The 18058-nt window shown below is 27.8% G+C and overlaps 1 protein-coding gene across 1 annotated transcript; it reads left to right on the top strand.

The window, feature by feature from the left end:
* Positions 1 to 6419: 6419 nt before the first annotated feature.
* Positions 6420 to 7280, top strand: LOC100527116 (plant invertase/pectin methylesterase inhibitor domain-containing protein). Its single transcript, NM_001248214.2, has one exon. It carries the CDS (start codon positions 6431 to 6433, stop codon positions 7025 to 7027), a length of 597 nt encoding a protein of 198 aa, NP_001235143.1. The 5' UTR covers positions 6420 to 6430; the 3' UTR covers positions 7028 to 7280.
* Positions 7281 to 18058: the final 10778 nt, after the last annotated feature.

Here is an 18058-nt window from a genome sequence, read left to right as displayed (position 1 = left end):
TTTACGAGTCACGTAGCAATTGTAATTATAAAAAATTTCATGTAAACAGATCGATGCCAAGACTCACGAGTTCTAATTATACAATTATATTAAATACATTGAATGTCAAATAACGTTAACATTATTTTAAATTTCTATATAAAATTTAAAATATTAATAATTTTAAAAAAATAGTTTGTGACTAATAGCATATATACACATACTAAAGAATTGTTTTAAATTTTTTCACTTAAAATAAAGTAATTAAAATTGAATGGAAAAATTGTTAAGGTGATATATATATATGAAATGAGTAGTAATATTAATATCATTATAATTTAAATTAATATTATTTTTCATTAATTATTTATTCAACTAATATCTATTTGTTTGTTTAAACCGTATTCATTATTTTACAAATAATATTAAGCACGAAAATATTTGTAAGTTGGCATTAAAATGATATTGTTAATAAGTCAACACCCATACTAGCATTCTAATTGCATGTGTTGAACATTTTTTTCTTAATGGTTTTGGGCAAAGCGTCCCAAAACCAAATTAATTATCATTCAAAGAGTAAACAGTTATATATGCATTCTCTAGGAAGAAATTTTTAGTGAAATCAGGGATTGAGAGAAAAGAACAAACTTTTTTACTATTGGGCAAACCATGTTTTGCAAAGGAATTAACATGTTTGACTTCCTAAAAACATGGATCACACTACTAAATTGAAAAGTCAACAAATTTTCATGAATCATATCTACCTTGACCTTGATAAATTAAAAGGAGTGTAAACATATAAGCTATTATTAATTATTCTAATAGCCTCGAAGCATTTAGATTCTAAAATAATCTTCTTGTAGCCAGCTTCCTCTGTCATTCTCAAAACAAAAAAACATTGTCTGAAATTCTGCTTCAAAAATAGAACAAAATCTCAGTCTCCTAGAGATAAGAAAACTTTAACAATGTTAAATTTACTATCCTCGAATAACCCCACCACACGAAACTGTCTTTATGGTCTGACAGACAGCACCATCATAGTTCAATTTAACAAGATCGATTAAAGGAATAGACCACCCACCAAAACCAATTTGACCATAGGGTTTTCCACATATTGTAGGATACCCACATGGACTCATTGCTTCTAGTGATGTCCTGAATTAAAGCACACCATGCATCAGAATCCATTTATTTTGAAAATCAGATTTCTATGCAACCGAATTTTATCTAGCGTCACACCAAACCATTGATTCAACTAACTTCCCCATCAAAGCTAGTATAATTCTTAATCTATGAAGCACCGACACCAATATGGACACTGAATAGGACACGGATACGGACATGTAAACACTTGTAATATCCAAAATATAAAACGTAGTATGAATGTCGTGTCGGTGTTAAACACTAACACGAACATGTATCGAACACTGGACACAACAAGAAGCTGGAGTGTTCGTGCTTCATAATTCTTAATATTCAACTCCATCCACTCAATAACGTCACACAACTAAAATGTGATTAATACCTCCCAAACTAGCTTGGTCCATTTGCAGTCCCGGCCGCAAGACATGGATAAGCGTTTCAAACTCCATCATACAATGCGAACATAATCTATCTACCATGTGCCTATGATAGCGAAGCTCATTCGTCGAAAGAATCTTCTTCTTTGCAATTTTCCATATTTGTATGTCTAGAACATCTATATCAATTATTATTCTACTCCTGCATTGTTTTTTTCATTAATTTTAAATGTGAAGTTAAATAAAAAAAATTACATATTTTAAAATACGAAAATTAAAATCAAATAATTAAAATTTACACGATCAAAATGGTCCCAATATCGTACAATGAAATAATAAAAAAATTTAAAGCCAACTAAACTTAGTTTTTTATTAAATGCTTTTAGACTCGTGGTTGGCTCAATTCCACAAAATGTCCAAGATTACGTGGCATATCAACGGCTCTAGTTTTCGAAAGTATAAGGGCCCTTCAATTTGAAATGGAAAATGGTCTTCACTGGCATGGCCACCACTTGTCGGGAAAAAAAAAAAAATCTTCTGGAGTTTTCAAAACTGTGCATAAAATCTCAGCACATTGTTAATTTTAATATTTAATCAATCGAGTCTCTCAAAAAACAATCTACTAGCCAGTATCAATCATTGATTTAAGTAATAGTATTAACATATATTTATTATCTAAAATGTTAATAAATAATTAATTCTAGAAGCTTAAATAAAACAACTAAAAATTTCAAGAAATTGTTTGAAATTTTCTTAATTTTAGAGACTAAGATAACATGTTATAGTTTCTTATGCCAAATGATGGTTTTTTTTTTTAATAACAAGATTCGTGTCCCCCCTTGTCTAAGCATCTAGGCATGCAACTTGGCACGATGAGTTAATACTTTACAAATTCCATTATCAGAAAGAGTGTAGGAACACTGCTATTAACCTATTGTAAATAAATGAATAAATAAAAACCTTATCACCAAATTGACGTTGACAGTTGAGCTTCACTAGGGAGAAAAGATATATATACTTAAATTAAAGGTTTGATGTTATAAATTAATTTATGTTGATATCTTTTTTTAACCAAATTAAATTATTAATTAAGATATTATATACGAGTTTGTAGTAATATTTTAATATTAGCAGACAATTCTCTCCGAATAAAGAACGACATATACTAAGCTTTAAAAATTAAAGGTATTATTGTGGTTTAGATTTCTTTTTTCGATCGTCTTTTCAATTTTAAAATGTGGTCTAATTTCCAAGAATTGAATTGATTGGACTCTAAAATAAAAAGAGACTAGTTGGACTGATTTATATTTACTTGGTCACTAACTGAAAATAATGAATTGAATAAACACAATAATAATAAAAAAATAGTTCAAATTTTAAAGATATTGAGAACTTTAGTATTTAATTTAAATAATATATGTGGTCTATATAGAAATAGATAATATGGGTAATGGCCCTCTGCTGGGGTATTAATGTTCTGCTGAAGAGGGTAAGTGCCTGTTTTTTATGGGGACAGTTGGATAAATAGATTGGACTTGGACATCTCACATCCCAAAATACCAGTGTGTGCACTTGCAGGTTTCGTACACTCATTTGCTGTTTCCATATTTGCTTTTCGTTGTATTATTGAACTAGATACGTTGCATTTTATTCTCTCTTTGAGCTGATATATTTCTAACATCTGTTGCGTGTAATTAAGCGCGAAACAATAACGTATAATGTTAGAATTCCTCTATCCAATCGTTGTATTTCTAGACTAATTACAATGATGTGAAGAAGGACTAAGGAACCCTTAGGTCACAAATAAGTGATGAGTTTTTGAAAGGATTGTGAAAGGAATTTTCACGAAAAGGTTTCAAAAAGAGGAAAAGGAATGAGGTTTCATAGGGGTAACAATGATTATGAGAAATTAGGGAAGTGAGGCAACTCCAAGGAGTATAGAGAGATCTAAAGAGTTGCCTCTAACTATATCCTCTAAAGTGTTGTTGAGGCAAAATATAATATCCTCTAAAGTGTTGCATAACCTATTTTAGAATGTTCTAATGGTTAATTCATATTAGGTTCAATTTTATCTTTATCAACCTTCTCACAGTTAGTTCTAAGTAAGAACTTGAGTCTCGTCATACACCTTGCTTGACTTAATTGATGTCTAATGGTATTATTGGCCAAAATTTATATTATATGAAGTTGTCGGGCTTACCAAATACTAATGTTATTAACCACATTTATTTTTCACTCTCATACTAACTTAAACATGGTCATTCCTATTGGCACCACCAAACCTTAGCAAATGACCATTTTACCCTTTTGAATTTTCCTACACCCTAACCCTTGCCCCTTCCTCTTTCACTTCTCCATCATAGCACCCCCATCATTTCTCTTCCTCTCTCACACTATTTTCTTCACCTCCATTTTTAGTAGTAATCAAATTACTTATGATACAAATTAATATCATAAATTGATTTGATTACTGTTAATAAAGGTAATTCATATAATAATTAATCTGGTTACGTTTATGAAGGGTAATTTATATCTAATTAATTCAATTTTAATTAAAAAATATACCAATTATTATTAAAAATGATAAATTATATCAAACTTAATTTGATTGCTTTTAAAGATAACGTAACTTGCATTTGAAATAAATTTTAAAAAATTATAAAAAATACATAATAAAATTATGATTTTGTTATGTTAATTGGGGGTGAAAAAAATTACAAATAAAAACATGATTGCCTTGTGTTTTATTTTTTTCAATCACATATTAACAATTGAATTATGATTTGATTGTGTATTAAAAGACAACCCATGTAGATGGTACCAGCAGCAAAAGTGACACTGACAATAGCAACCCCCTTAAGCATCACCATTTAATTCCTCCCTCCTTCGTGGTACTCTCCATATTATGTACCCACGAGTTCTTCTGGCCAGAAATTGCCCTCAGCCTAATTCAAGCACCTTGGCAATTATGCTACCTAACATTTTAACTTTGCTTTAATGTAATATATTTGATCTCAACTCACGATTTAATGTTGTTTTCTAATATAAATCATACGTGTCTTATACAAGAAGTAACCTTGTTTAACTTGAAAACAGTCCGAACTTAGTAAGATTAATTCTCTTATTGAGAATTTTTACCGTACACAAATTTTAAGAAAAAAGAATAAAATATACATATGTACTACATTAAACATATACCAACCTGTCAACTTTTTAACTTAGCTTAATTATAAACGATTTTGTCAATAATTTAAAGAAAACAATTACACATCATAACTACGTTAAATACAGACCACATGAATAAAATCAATGTTTAAATATAAAACAAATAGAAATTTACGCTGTGAGATCTAAGAATTACAACCTGATGAATAAAAAATAAAAAATAATCCGTACGCAGCTCACGCTTCTAGATAAGTCCAAGTTGTAGTAATCAAACAAATGAATGTGTTTGTCACATGGCTGCTGCAGTCACCTTAAGATCGTGTGTGAAAGCAAGTTTGAAATTATGTCGGCCAGGTAGGACCATTTTGGTTAATTAAGCACTAATCCCACATTGTAAAATTAACTAAATCTGGTTCATATAAGAGGAGTCCTGTTAATACTTTTTTATGATTGTGTTAATACTTTTCTTTCAGCACAACTGTAACTCGTAAAATTTGTTATTTTCAACAATATTTTAACTAATAATAGAAGATATGTATAAATACAAGATTGATAAAATTATATTTTTAAAACATGTGATTAGATGTACAATCTTATACACATATATTAAGAGATTTCAGTTTTTAATAAATTATAATACTTCAAGCAAATAATATCTAATTTTGCAGTGAAAGATACTTCACGTTCACTGAGAAAAAAAGAGAGAGAAAAAAACATGTTTGGTATGAACTATGAAGCACGAACATTTCAATTTCTTATTGTGTTCGATGTTTGACACACGCGTCTGTAATAATATTCAGTGCCGATACAATATTAATATTATATTCTATATTTTGGACATTACACATATTCACATATTCATATTCATATCATGTTTAGTATCTGTGTTGTGTGTCTGTGTTGATGCTTGTATAAATTTCTTGAAAAATGTATCCGAGACAGAGAGTAATCACAATGTCGGTTCTAACAAGTGGAGTCCTTTTACTTCAACAAAATAAAAATAAAAAAGAAAAGAAAAGAAAAAGCTACACTTGCACATGCGCCAGTTGAGACAAAGAAGACGTGTATTAAGCAGCTGCTTGATTGGTGAAAGGCAATGACATTCCCATTTCTTTACCCCAAACCCAATAATAAATTCCCTAGATTTTTGTTAACTAGACCCCACATACATCACAAGCAAAAACCTTTATTTATTTATTTATTTATTATAATAATTATATTTTTAGTTTTAATACTTTTATTTAAATTTGATTTTAATCCTTATATTTTTATACTCATAATTTTACTTCTCTAAATTTTAAAAAATATAAATATAAATTTAATTCCTTTTCAAGTTTATATTTAATATTTAGTGACTATCTTTAATCATCACAAAATTAAAAAAAATAAATATTAAATTTACAAAATTGAATAACTAAATTCATCCATATAAAAATAAAAGAATCAAAACTCAATTTGACCTAATTATCATTTATTTTTTCTCTAAATATCCCATACAAACCACCAACACATCTAATTCAATTAACATGCGATTATTTTAATTTAATCAATAATATTAAATTTGTTACCATGATGAAAGAAAAAACAAGAAAAGAGAAATCTTAAATTTAAATTTCTCCCACCAACAAAAACTAATACACACTAATAATTACCAAGATTTTGCTGATATAAAAAATAATTGTTATTAAAAGAAAATAGGGCACACAAACACGCTCCTCCCTCTATAAATGTAGATCTAAATCTCCACTGAATATCAAATCGAGAAAATGGCAAGAATATCAAATTGGTCTCTTGTCTTCCTCCTCATCTCTACACTACTCCACATAGAGCCCAGCCTCTCAAGCCCAAGCCCAAGCCCAAGCCCAAGCCCGTTCATAAAATCCTCCTGCAGCAGCACCCAGTACCCAGCCCTCTGCGTCTCATCCCTCTCCGTCTACGCCTCCAGCATCCAACAGGACCCTCACCAACTGGTTCAGACAGCACTCTCCCTCTCCCTGAACCGCACCCAAGCCACCAAAACCTTCGTGGCTAACTGCAACAAATTCAGAGGCCTGAAACCCAGAGAGCACGCTGCACTCAAGGACTGCGCCGAGGAAATCAGCGACAGCGTTGACCGCCTCAGCCGGTCGCTGAAGGAGCTCAAGCTATGTAAGGTTAAGGGTGAGGACTTCACGTGGCACATTAGCAACGTGGAGACATGGGTCAGTTCTGCTTTGACCGATGAGAGCACTTGCGGCGATGGATTCTCCGGGAAGGCGCTGAATGGGAAGATCAAGGACTCTATTAGGGCTAGGATGCTCAATGTTGCTCAGGTTACTAGCAATGCTCTCTCGCTTATTAACCACTATGCTGCACAACACTAGTTGGGAACAATGATCTTGGTTGCTTAATGCTTTACTTTTCTTCTTTTATGTGCTCTATGTAATTATTATATATGTGAGTCTTTATAGATATATGGATCTTCTCATGCTTCTTAAATGTGAAATATGACGTTGTGTTTTTCTATGATTATATTTTCCTCTCTACTTCTCATTGATCGATTATGGACGAATGCCAATCGAAATTAGTATATCAATGAAGTCTTCTGTTTACATTAATTATGATTTTGAGATTTAGAAAAATGTTAACAAGTGCTCTAAAGCTTTAATTTTTTTTTATGCTGATTAGTGAATTTTCTATTTGTGAATTCTTGATTTAATTACTTTTTAAATTTAAACATTATTGGATTTGGGGTTTTAAGGGATTGGCTACTAGTAAAAAAGGTACATTTCAATTATTCATAATAAAATAAACGGTACACACAATTATTATGCTAGGTTTTAAACGTAATATTTATTTTTTTTATAATAAAATCTATAAAGTGAATTAACCATAATATAAGATTAATTTTATAAAATTATTGTTTTTTAAATTTGTATAAAACAATCAAAGATGATAATTATTTTAAATATTATGTGTTTTACTATCAGATTGTTTGTTTGTTTAAATATGCATGTTGTTCGTTGTGTATAGTCCTAGAGATTATATTGTTTGGGATTCAACAAAAAGTATATAAAAAGAAGAGATTGTTTGGAATTTACTTAGGAGAATAGTATGAAGATTCTAAATTAAAGACCCAAGTCCTACCATACCCAACCGTAAATTATGGAAGAAAAAAATGAAATCGGAGTCTAAAATTGTGAGCAATGAATACGGCAGAAGAAAAAGAAAGAAAATGTAACTAAGTCTGAAATGATCACTTGTTCAGACAGACCGTGCCTACTCTACCCCACACCCCATCACACTAAAACATAAATAATGTTACCTACTAAACCTACTAAACCCCACAGCCTCATAGTAAAATTGATATTATGAGCCTAAAATTTCAAGTTCCTTCTATTTAAAATGTACGATGTAAACTACTTTAGGTTTTTGTACCAAAACAAAAACTACTTAGGTTTTCTTATGGTTACATATAATTAATTTGAAATTAATTAATAACCTATAATTTCATATTTCTATTCATAATTACGTTTCCGAACTTCTTTTTATCATTTTCCATTGGAGGAATATTTTGACAAAGGAAAATCCAAAAGGATATATATACCAATACAGTGGTAGAAAACAAAATCGTTGAAAAAATATTATTTATTTTCCCCATATGGTAACGCAACAGGATAGCCAAAAGCCAACAAGGGAGTTAGGCGGGAAGACTCCAGAAATTAAAAAAAAAATACTTTTCTCATGTTGCTTTAAGAAAAGATAAGTAACAAAAAGAAGAAAAATGATAAATTAAGAAATAGAAAGAAAAAAAAGTGAAAAATATAACAAATGACATAATTGAAAAGAAAAAAAGAAAAAAATAAATTTAATTAAAATATATTGAAAACTTGTTGTGTATAATAAATTTATTAATTTTTATAATAATTATTTTGAAATTAATTTCAAGAACTATTTCTGTTTTTTTAGTAGAACAATTTTTTACATTAACAATTCAACTTAAAAAATATGCATGAGCAAATTAAAATTCATTTTGAAATAGATTATTAGATTCAAATGTTAATAATACTAATTAACCACTAAACGCCTTGACATAAATGGTGTGATGTTCTTTAGTTTAATTGTGATCTCATATTTGAATTCTAATTATATAATTACGTTAAATATTTAAAGAAAAAAAAATTTCATTCATAATATAATATATGTATATTCTGCTTGAACAAAACTGTTTTAAGTGGAAGATAGAATCATCCAGAGTAAAATACAATAACACCGCCTAAATAATTTTTTGTGATTTGCTTAGAGGTATTGTTGTAATTTGCTCTAATAACTAAATGATATATTTAAATAGCATAAACTTGTTCTATGTTAATCAAAATTTTCAAGTTTGAAATTTGGGAATATAAATATATTAAATACTCAAAAAAAAATTTATCGTCCATGAAAATCCTAGCTACCTAGTTAATTCTAACAAGATTATCTCTAGTTTATGCTGTATGGATACAAGTAGGGTATCGATATGATTACAAGATATTGGATTTTCCTAAAATCTAGCATCCAGGAATATTAATGTTATTTTTTTAAATATGATATATAAAAATAGAATCCTATATAAACATAACTGAATTGTAAAAAAAAAAACATATAAGAAAAATTTATAACCTAAAAGGATATTAAATTGTTAAAAATAATAATAAGAGACTATAATATATAATTGTTCAACGATCAATATTATAACACCTAAGTATGGTAAGATATGATCACACTTCAACAATTTTAATCTTATCATTTCCTTGTCCACCACTAGGGGGAAAAATGACTTTAAATTAGTTTATATAAAAAAAAAGAGCAGCAACTTCAAGAAAGTTAGTCTATTAAAGTGAATCTGATTCATTTTTAAATAGTTTACAATGACTATTTTGAAATGAGTTATACTCAGTATTCATAGAGACAAGTTCGAGAGATCAAATATAAAGAGTCATGTATACCCAACAAGGATCGGGTAGGGATATGTACCCGACATGTGCACATGCCTTTAGAGTGTTCATGCTTTATAACCTTTCATAGATGATACATAATATATATACACTAACATAATCATTTTTTTATTGTGATCTAATTATAAATTATTATATAAAATGAGTTTTTTTTTTCTCTTTTGTTTTTCTGAACAAGTTTGAAGAGTTAAAGCAATAAATAGTTAAAAAAAACATATTATGATATAAATTTGTAGACTTTTATAATATTTATATAAAACATAATTTTATTGACACTTCAAAAAATTCCACACTAATAATACATCTCTATTCTTTCAAGGAGAATAAAATAATACCTCTCTAATAAATTCTATTAGTAAGTATAGGTTGATATATATCATCCAAAAAAGGCATTATGAAGTTTGATAAAGTAGAATTGATGAATCATATATATATATATATATATATATATATATATATATATATATATATATATATATATATAATTACAGACTTAATTATTAATTAATGGATTGACATTCATTACAAGTCTCGTTAATATTATTGAGTAAAATAAAATAAGGCAATAAGATAAATTTTAAATTATATAATAAAAATATAAATCTTTGACAGTAATTACTAATTATAATTGTATTTACAGTAATAGAATTATATAATTTTACTTTCTATTTGTATTTGTATCTTTCTTATAAAACTTTGATAAGATGGGTTTTGTAATTAATCGATTACACTTTGAATCAATTAAGTTTTTTATTTTAATTACTCACCAATTAAAAAAGTTAAGATATATCTCCGGGGTTAATAGTTCTTGTTTCAATTGTTCACTTTATTTAATTTTGATCTAAGATAAGATTTTGACGGTGTTGATTTAAAAATAATTAATATAAAAATTTAAAATATTAATTATACTAGAAAAAATTACAGGTGCACCGCACCTGAAATTTTAAAAATTAAATTAGATTCAAATATTAATAATCACCCCCCCCCACGGCGCAAAAGGTTTTTATATATATATATATATATATATATATATATATATATATATATATATATATATATATATATATATATATATATATATATATATATATGCAAATGGTTCTAAGCTTCAAATTTGATATAAATAGAACTGGAGAATCAAATGCCGAATAGCTAAAAACTTAATTATTACTAAATGTATTGCCGTACATTACGTGTGTGTTAATCAATAGAATACTCTGGTATTTAAAACTCAGCAATCACTTTATATGAAAAAATTAAAATAAATCTTGTATGTATGTGGATATTAAAATATGTATACGTACGTACGTTGAAATATATCAACAATTTTTCGTTTCTGTATATAATTTTTTTAGAGAAGTTAAATCTCTATGAAATATATATAATTTTTTTTTATCGTTTCTATATAATAAAAATAAACTCAAATAATTAATACAAATAATTTGTCATTAAATAGTTTTTTATATATGTATTAAAAATTTAAATTTATAATTATTTTTCAACTTTTTCTTTTATTTTTTATAAACTTATTCTTTTGTTCCTAACCTTGAGCTTACTTATATTTTTCACTTACACATTTTATAACTTATTTACTTATCTGTTTATTTAAATTTAAATACATTTTAGTTAATTTATATTTAAAAGTTTACGTAAATAAAAAAGTACACATGATAAACTTATTCTAATTAAATATAAATATAAACCACCCCGTTCTATCGTTTCTTCTTAAGTTATTTAGTTTGATCTTGCTTAAATCATCAAGATGGAGGTTCAATATTTTATTTAATTTTAAAATAATTTAAATAATCACTAATGGTGTTTGTTTTACATAAAAAAGAAAAACAAATAACGTACTAGCCCAGAAAATTTCCTTTACACTATAGTATAGATAAGTGTTGCAACCAACGGTGGTGGTTTTCATTTGGTCTTTCAAATTATTTCTTTTGTAAACATTTTGAGTTATTGCCAACTGGTTCAAAATTCTTTCATTTTCTTTTTCTGTTCTACTTGGAGTTTGGATAGCAAAGCCAACTGTGTGACAAAGAAGTCAGAGTAGTAAAAAACTGTGTGCTTGAATATGGAGCATAAAAATGGATTTAAAATTACTTGTGGGACATTCAGACAGCTTAGTCTAAATGAGCCATTGTGAGTCCGTGATTCGCATGAATAACCATTGTCGAATGTGGATCTATACTTATCCATGTTGTAAGATGTGTTTCTCTCTTGATCTCCATATATTTATGTTTTTCTTCTTCTTCAAAATATCATTATTATTTAATTAAACAAAATATAGAATTGAAGTTGTAAATACTTAATTTTAATTTGTAGTTGTAATTCATTAAAAAATACTTCAAAATTTTATTTTGTAATCATAGTAACATCTTATGTGCTGACAGGAGCAAAGACTAATTATTAGTGTGAAAGAGACAAGACACGTATAAAAAGCAATTGTTAGAAGGCCAAAGCTTCATAAATAAATTGAATACACCTAAAATGAGAGGCTGAAATTGTATAGCTAGAAATGACTTAAAAGAATTTATTAATATAATTTATACTAATCAGATATGTATTTTTTTTCATTGCTAAAGAATTTTAAGATTAAATGTGTATGGCCTGAAATAATTTTGAGATAAGGGATCTTGTTTCATAAGATGCATGTGAGTGAAATCAATACACTTTAAAAATATTTATTTTGATATGTAAAAAAGGTCGAGCTTAGAAACCACCTAGGTCACAATTGTATTTTTTTTGAAATCCCGGCATCTTTAGTGAGCATCTATTATTCTTTTTTATATAAAAAGAAAATAAAAATATATTTTTATCATCTAAAGAAATAAAAATATTTAAAAAATTTAAATACGTTTTAGTTATAGTTGCAATTGACTTGGACAATAGTGCCATATTTTCTATATTTTAGTCACAATATATTTTCTTATAAAAAAATAAAATCCTATGGCTATAGTATTACAGTAACACGTATCCTTTTTTAACTTTTAAATTAAATCAAGTTAATTTTTTTCTTTTTTAATTATTATTATTATTGTCTTTTAATCAATACTCAAATTTATTCAACTGACAGCTGTTTTGAATGTAGAAAGCTCATTATTCAATCATTTTGGAAATCCAAGTATAGCTTGGTACTGGTGTGCAGGATCAATGCCAAATAGGTCAAAGGGTTTCATGGCCATCAAGGCATTACTGATAACCTTCACATGGTGTTGCTTTCTGGCTATGATGAAAGGAGTTGAACTCTTTTGTGGTGTGTGGGAGTCAAACACGCTGTGCAGGACAAATTTATCAGATTCTTTGGAGTTGATCAATCAACAGTCTCATTTTCCATGTAGCATTATTATGTCACCATCAATGCGACCAATTCTCAGCTTGTCAAGAAGGAATGGACTGTTACAATTGCTAAGATGAATCTGTGAATATGATATATCATTGTACTAATATTACAATATAATTGACCCTTTAATTAGTTGCCCTTGCTTCTAATTTCTAGGCTGATATTATGGGAGTCCAATTTCCAATAGTTCCTTGTTTATTTTTTTAGTTTTATTTTCCTTCCTTTTTTTCCCTCACCATTTGTCAAATTAATTTATTTAACCAACAATAGGCAGTTATTGATAAATCCCTAATGTCAACACAATCCTTTAACAATTAAGTTAATTTTATTTTTAATCTTGACATTAAGCATAATCAGATATTTGTAAATCACTAATATCAAAATAATCTTCTAACAATTATATTATTTTTAATACTATTTTGACAACTTACCACTATTATAATTATAATTTACTATCTTTTTAAATATATTTAATTTTACCACTGATAAAATAATTTACATTTACTAAATCGATTTGATTCATTTAAATTATCATACGATAGACTATAAAACATGTGGATCAATTAGTATAGAATAAATTATAATTGTTTTAATTTAATTAGAAATTTTAAATTCAAACCATAAATATTTGACTAAATTAAATACCAAAAAGAAAAAAATGTTATGAAATATAATATATATATACTTGACTAAAACTAAATTATTTTTCTACATGAGTATTATAAATTTTCCTGTAAAGATACATGGACCTTGTTGCAAAAGTTTGTGACACGGCAGGACATAGGAGGATGGAACTTTTGAAGATAATGTACCGAAATTTCGGACTTCTACCCTAATTTTTTTGATCTTTTTCTTGTTATGGGTCCCAGAACCCTAGGTACAGATCGATTAATTTATTGGAACTTTAGGAAAGTAAGTAATTGTGCCCATCCACCACTTGAGACGCAAGTCTATTATTGCAGAAAATAAGGTGTCCCTTACGTTCAGTTCACTTTAGGTAATGAAGAAATTAAAGATGGGCAGGCTAAAATTCAAAGTCTCTATGTTAAATGGAAACTGAAAACTTTTAATATTGTGAGAGACCTTATTGATAATGATAATGGCCCTACCCGTACTCTTAAGGTTAGGGGTAAGTCCAAATTTCCACCTTTCGATCAATGCCTAACTTGGAATCTTTGTTTTGTTTGTCCCATATATACTGCATGGTTCTTTTATTATTATTGTCGAAAAAATCCAAATGCATTTTCGTTTTGTTTTGTTCTTTTGCAGGTGATAACTAAGATATACTTAATTCTCTAAATTTTTGCCTTTTGGAATATAATTCATTAACTATCACTAGCGCGCATCAGCAACAGATCAGATATGCGTTTTTTTATTTAAAAATTGGTACATCACTTTTGATATGCAAATACATCTATAAAGTATTTCTCCTACTGTAATATATCGTTGTCCCATATCCACAAATATTTTTGCCACAATTTTACTTAAGGGTGGAAATAATAAAGAATGTGTCATGCTAACTTTTTGACTGAACTTTAATATTTAGCCAAATTAGTGTCTAAAATTAATAAAATTTTAAATTAGTCTCTAAAATTATAAATTATTAATTAATTTAGTATTTATATTAAAATTGCAATAGTTGATTCAATTGCTCTTTAAAATAAAAAATGGTAAAATGATATTTGAAATTATAAAATCATGGATCAACTTAATCCATTTGTTATTACTTGGTGTGTGAATTTTCTAAGCTTTAAACCAAACATGCACTTTGTTTGTTTGTTTTTATTTTTTATTTTGTAAACAAAACAGTTCGTTTAATTTGGTCTAATTTCTTCGACGCTAATCTTACTCAAAATTAGTATTCATATATGAATTTCAGTTTTAATAATAAATTTAAAAAAGATAATATCATAATTAAATTTTGTATTTATATTTTTATAGACATATCAAAATATTTTTTTAGTACAGATATCAAAAGATTTAAATGAAAGGTAGGTTGGCCAGTTTTATAAAATTATTTTTCACATAATTTGTTAAGATCATCATTTAAATTTAATTATTACCAATTCCATAACAATCTAATCATAAATAAGTGATTTACCTAGATCTAATCCCCAGTATATGTGTGAGTGTTGTTATCGTGTTGAATTAACACGCATGCATGCGATCTTCAACATATATTTCAGCTATGGCCAAGCATGCATGCTCACTTCGGGTTGATGATAAAATAAAACTAATTGGGGACTAGAATTCCACATTCTCCTTGTTCCACGGGTTGATGCTCACTCTTATTAAGGACAAAGTGACTTCTTTCCTCTCTATATAAATCTAATTTATCATTATGAATACAAAAATATTTACATATATTAGCTAGGATTTCTGTATTATGAATTTAAAATTTTATTTTTAGACTATAGGGTTAGCAAAATGGTCTAAGACCATGTCACGTTCACATATGATGGAACAAAAACAAAAAATTCATGTTCAATTTTATCTGTCTAAAATTCTTTTGGGCCTAAGTTTAATTTTTGATTCACTGGATCGAAGGACACCATAATCTTTCACTAAGAAAAAAGAATAAAAATAAGATAATGTTTGTATTCATTCTTTTAATCATTTAGTCACGTTTCTTTTATATTAGAAATAAACATTATATATAATTTATATCTAATTAAATTAATATCTTTTGAATTTAATTAATTACAGATATATTTAAGGGATATTTTTTTAGTTTTCTTACTTGTTTTTATTAATTAATTTTGAACTAATATTAGTACCGTAAAATATTTATAAATTATTTATACAATAATGTTTTATCAATAGAAAAATTTAATGAACATGTATTATTGGTAATATAAAAATCATCAAATTTATTATAAATCGTGCATGGTATGTGAATGTATAATAGCGTATAAGTCAACCAACTTAATATTTCTATAATTTTAAATGTTTTATTAGTTAAAATTTAAATAGTGGCCATTTAAAATCCGCCACTAATTATGGTGGTTTAAACTTGTTTTTAATCATAAACAGTAATGGCGTCAAATCGATTTGGATGGACGGTACCAAATTTTGTCAATGTAAAATTAAGGGATCAAATTAAATATATATTTATATATTATCCAGTTGTTGTTTTTATCTGAATTAAATCATTTATTAATAGTGGTATGAAATTAAACAAAATAAATAAACAAAGAGATGAAAAAATAATTAAGCTATAATAAAGAACAGGCAAATTAGCGAATAAATTATTAACCAATTAATTAATTATTTAACCAATTAGTTAGACATAGTTTTTCTATAATCAAAGGCAATTTTTAAACTATACTCCAGGCCAAGTTTCGATCAGGAAGAACTTTCAATACAGGTTCTTTTTTATGTTTTCTTTTTTAAAAGATTGAAAAAAAATAGTTAGTTCGTGTTTGTATATTTTTTTCTAAAAAATTGAAAAGTATTTTTTTCTAAAAAAAACAGAGCATCTTTTTTCATATTTTAAAAATTCTCTTTTTTCATAAATACAAAATTCTTGCTAAAAAGGTATTCCATTTATTTTTTTGGAATCTTATTCAGAACCAAGACAAATGGGAGAAAAAAATACTTATTTTTAACAATGTCCATTCTATGAGAAAAGCACATTCAAACAAATTAACACTTTTTTTTGGATATGCAAATAAAATTTTATAGAATGGGTACAAGAAGTACCCAGTAATTACAAGCATCAGAAAATGGAGCATGAACAGAGTTCCTAACCCAATACAAGAATCAATACAATGCAAAGAAACAATTACCTTTCGAAAAAACATGCAAAGAAACAATTGGAACAAAATGGAGACTCCAACTTCAACTCTGTTCCACCCACCATGTTTCTAAACAAATTCAATTCCCCCACATGAACATACTCTAAACCAATATTCCACCTCCCTTTAACTGGCATTCACAAACAAATGAAATCGAAACACCAATTGTATTAGAAGCACTCTCAACAGCAGTATCTTCATGATTAAATCAGTCCTATCCTAAGTCACTCCAACGGGTTGCATGGTTGTCCAATCAGCTAGTGAGCAATGCTTCATCTTTCTTTTATCAGATAAACACAACCAAGCCCTTACCTTAATTTGGTCCCACGACACTTCATCAACTTGAGCTTCATTGAAAATAACATTATTTCTTAGCAGACAAATGCTCCAAACATTGGACATCTATATAACCTGTCATCTAGTATTGACATCCTTCCTCATAAAATGGAGATCATGTTGAAGATAATGAGCTTTTGCATCATATCAGAATTCGACTTTTTTTTTTTACTAAAATAGGTGATTTAAAAAATTATTTATTAAAGATGTGTGATTTTTACTTTTGACATCAATAAAAATGATTTTTGAAATCTAGTTTGGTATATAGTTTTACGAAATCACCTGATTTGATAAAAGGTCTCATAATTCACTGATTGTATGTCTATCCATTCACTATTTTTTAATTCTATATTATTGCCTGTCATTTACAAAATTACTAATAAAGGTTTTACACTTCCAAAGTTCCATTAGTATAAAATCGTGTTGCTGCTGGATAAAGTAGAGTGCTACATCTTATAGATGGTGACAGTTTCCTAGAGGCTATAGCCTAACGTTTTACTAGCTTACCAACCCAAGTGGCATATATACATGTGCATATGGAATGCCCTATGAATATAGTAAGGATTAGCTTCCAAGGCTAAATATTTTTGGTTGACCAATATTGAAATGTTACGGACAAATGCATGAGGGAATGGTGAAAAAAACCCTTGTAGGGAAGTGATTAAAACCGTAAGCTTCCAGTAGTGCAAACACACTGAGGAAAGGACCCCAGTCCGAGTTTCTAACTGCGTGGCGGTTGAAGAATGAGCCCTTAAGGAGCTTCAAACCTCCACTAATACTATGCAGGCATTCCAATAGTTTTATTGGAGTTGACTATGCTTCTACCAAAAGTATAGGACTCCATTATCTAACTACTTTAGCTTAGAAGCTTTCTTCGTTGATTCAATGGCAGACACAAGAATGTGATCATAGTTGACTTTATCTAAAGGTTACAATTTT

The sequence above is a fragment of the Glycine max genome, chromosome 6 (assembly GCF_000004515.6).
Source record: "Glycine max cultivar Williams 82 chromosome 6, Glycine_max_v4.0, whole genome shotgun sequence".
NCBI classification, from domain to species: Eukaryota; Viridiplantae; Streptophyta; class Magnoliopsida; order Fabales; family Fabaceae; genus Glycine; species Glycine max.
The sequence above is the reverse complement of the archived record's forward strand: the minus strand, read 5'-3'. Positions and strand labels throughout refer to the sequence as shown.